The 1,091-nt window shown below is 34.5% G+C and overlaps 1 protein-coding gene across 1 annotated transcript in view; it reads right to left on the bottom strand.

Moving 5' to 3' along the window:
- Positions 1-6: 6 nt before the first annotated feature.
- LOC102312208 (ubiquitin carboxyl-terminal hydrolase 47) overlaps positions 7-1,091 on the bottom strand; it is a 3,061-nt gene continuing 1,976 nt past the window's right edge. Inside the window, exons 5-8 of the mRNA XM_005951778.3 lie at positions 744-839; positions 515-646; positions 300-428; positions 7-176 (exon numbers count right to left, since the gene is read on the bottom strand). Coding sequence (XP_005951840.2) covers positions 147-176; positions 300-428; positions 515-646; positions 744-839 — 387 coding nt within the window. The 3' untranslated portion in view covers positions 7-146. The remainder of the gene's footprint in view (positions 177-299; positions 429-514; positions 647-743; positions 840-1,091) is intronic.

Raw genomic sequence — 1,091 nt, 5'->3', positions numbered from 1 at the left:
AAATACAATCTGCACTTGTGATTAGAGTTTGGTGTAACATACTCCATACGTACAGTCATCTATATTATATTTGTGTTTAAATAAACTTTAAATATTGATATATTTGCAAATTAATCTATAGCAAGGACAAGAGGAAAGACAAAAACCTACTTCTCCTGGAATGGTTGGTAATCAAGCTATGAAGGAAAAATAACAAATATAACATGATGAATTTTTCTTTTATGTTTATACATAAACATACAATACAGTAATTTTGGAACGTGTTTCAATTACACTGAAGAAAACGCGATCAGCCTTACCGGTGTGACCTGGGTATCATCAAACTTATACCATCTGTCTTCATCCTGGGTTTTGATTGTTGCGCTGTAATGGCCACCTCTCAGACCACCAAAATGATCCACAACTGCATACAGTTCGTACACCTCATTCTGATCCCAGAGGACAAAAAATAACAAAGTGAGAAAGAAAAATGAAGATGATTTTGATCAAATATTAAAGTACACTTCGTAAATACCCCTTGTATTTGCAGGCTGTAGGGAACCTCCACAAAACAGCTGGTTTTGAAGTAGGACATGTAACTGTAGTTGAACTCAAACCTCTTCAGCAGCAGAATCAAAACATCTGGGTGATGTTTTATTACATCTGTCTGAGTGAAAAATATGGGTTTTTAATGTGTGTCATTTCGTTATAATTTCATTAAATCAATATCAATGTTCAGAAATCACAAAAAATTCTTCATTTACAATAGTAGCATCAACTTTGTGACCGCAGCGGTCACAGTACATCTGGTGTTCTCCATTTAGACATGTAGGTCTGAAAAACTCCTCAATGCCGTTCACCTGAAAAATGAAAACTAATTCAGAAGCAGCTTTGATAAAGATGTGCCGAAGAGCTCAGTGTTCACAAAGGTTTTCTCAAGGGCATTGTTAACATTAATAATTCATGACCTCTTTAAAAGACATAATATTGTCTTTTGAAGAGAGATATAAACAGTAAAAACAAACCAAAATTCCAACATCCATGAACACATATCAGTGAACTCAGGACTTGGACTGTAGAGTTGATTAGATGTGTCAGAAAAAGAAAAAAAG

Source organism: Haplochromis burtoni, unplaced genomic scaffold (genome assembly GCF_018398535.1).
Source record: "Haplochromis burtoni strain Fernald_Lab_line unplaced genomic scaffold, NCSU_Asbu1 Contig_1094, whole genome shotgun sequence".
In the NCBI taxonomy this organism is placed as follows: Eukaryota; Metazoa; Chordata; class Actinopteri; order Cichliformes; family Cichlidae; genus Haplochromis; species Haplochromis burtoni.
The sequence above is the reverse complement of the archived record's forward strand: the minus strand, read 5'-3'. Positions and strand labels throughout refer to the sequence as shown.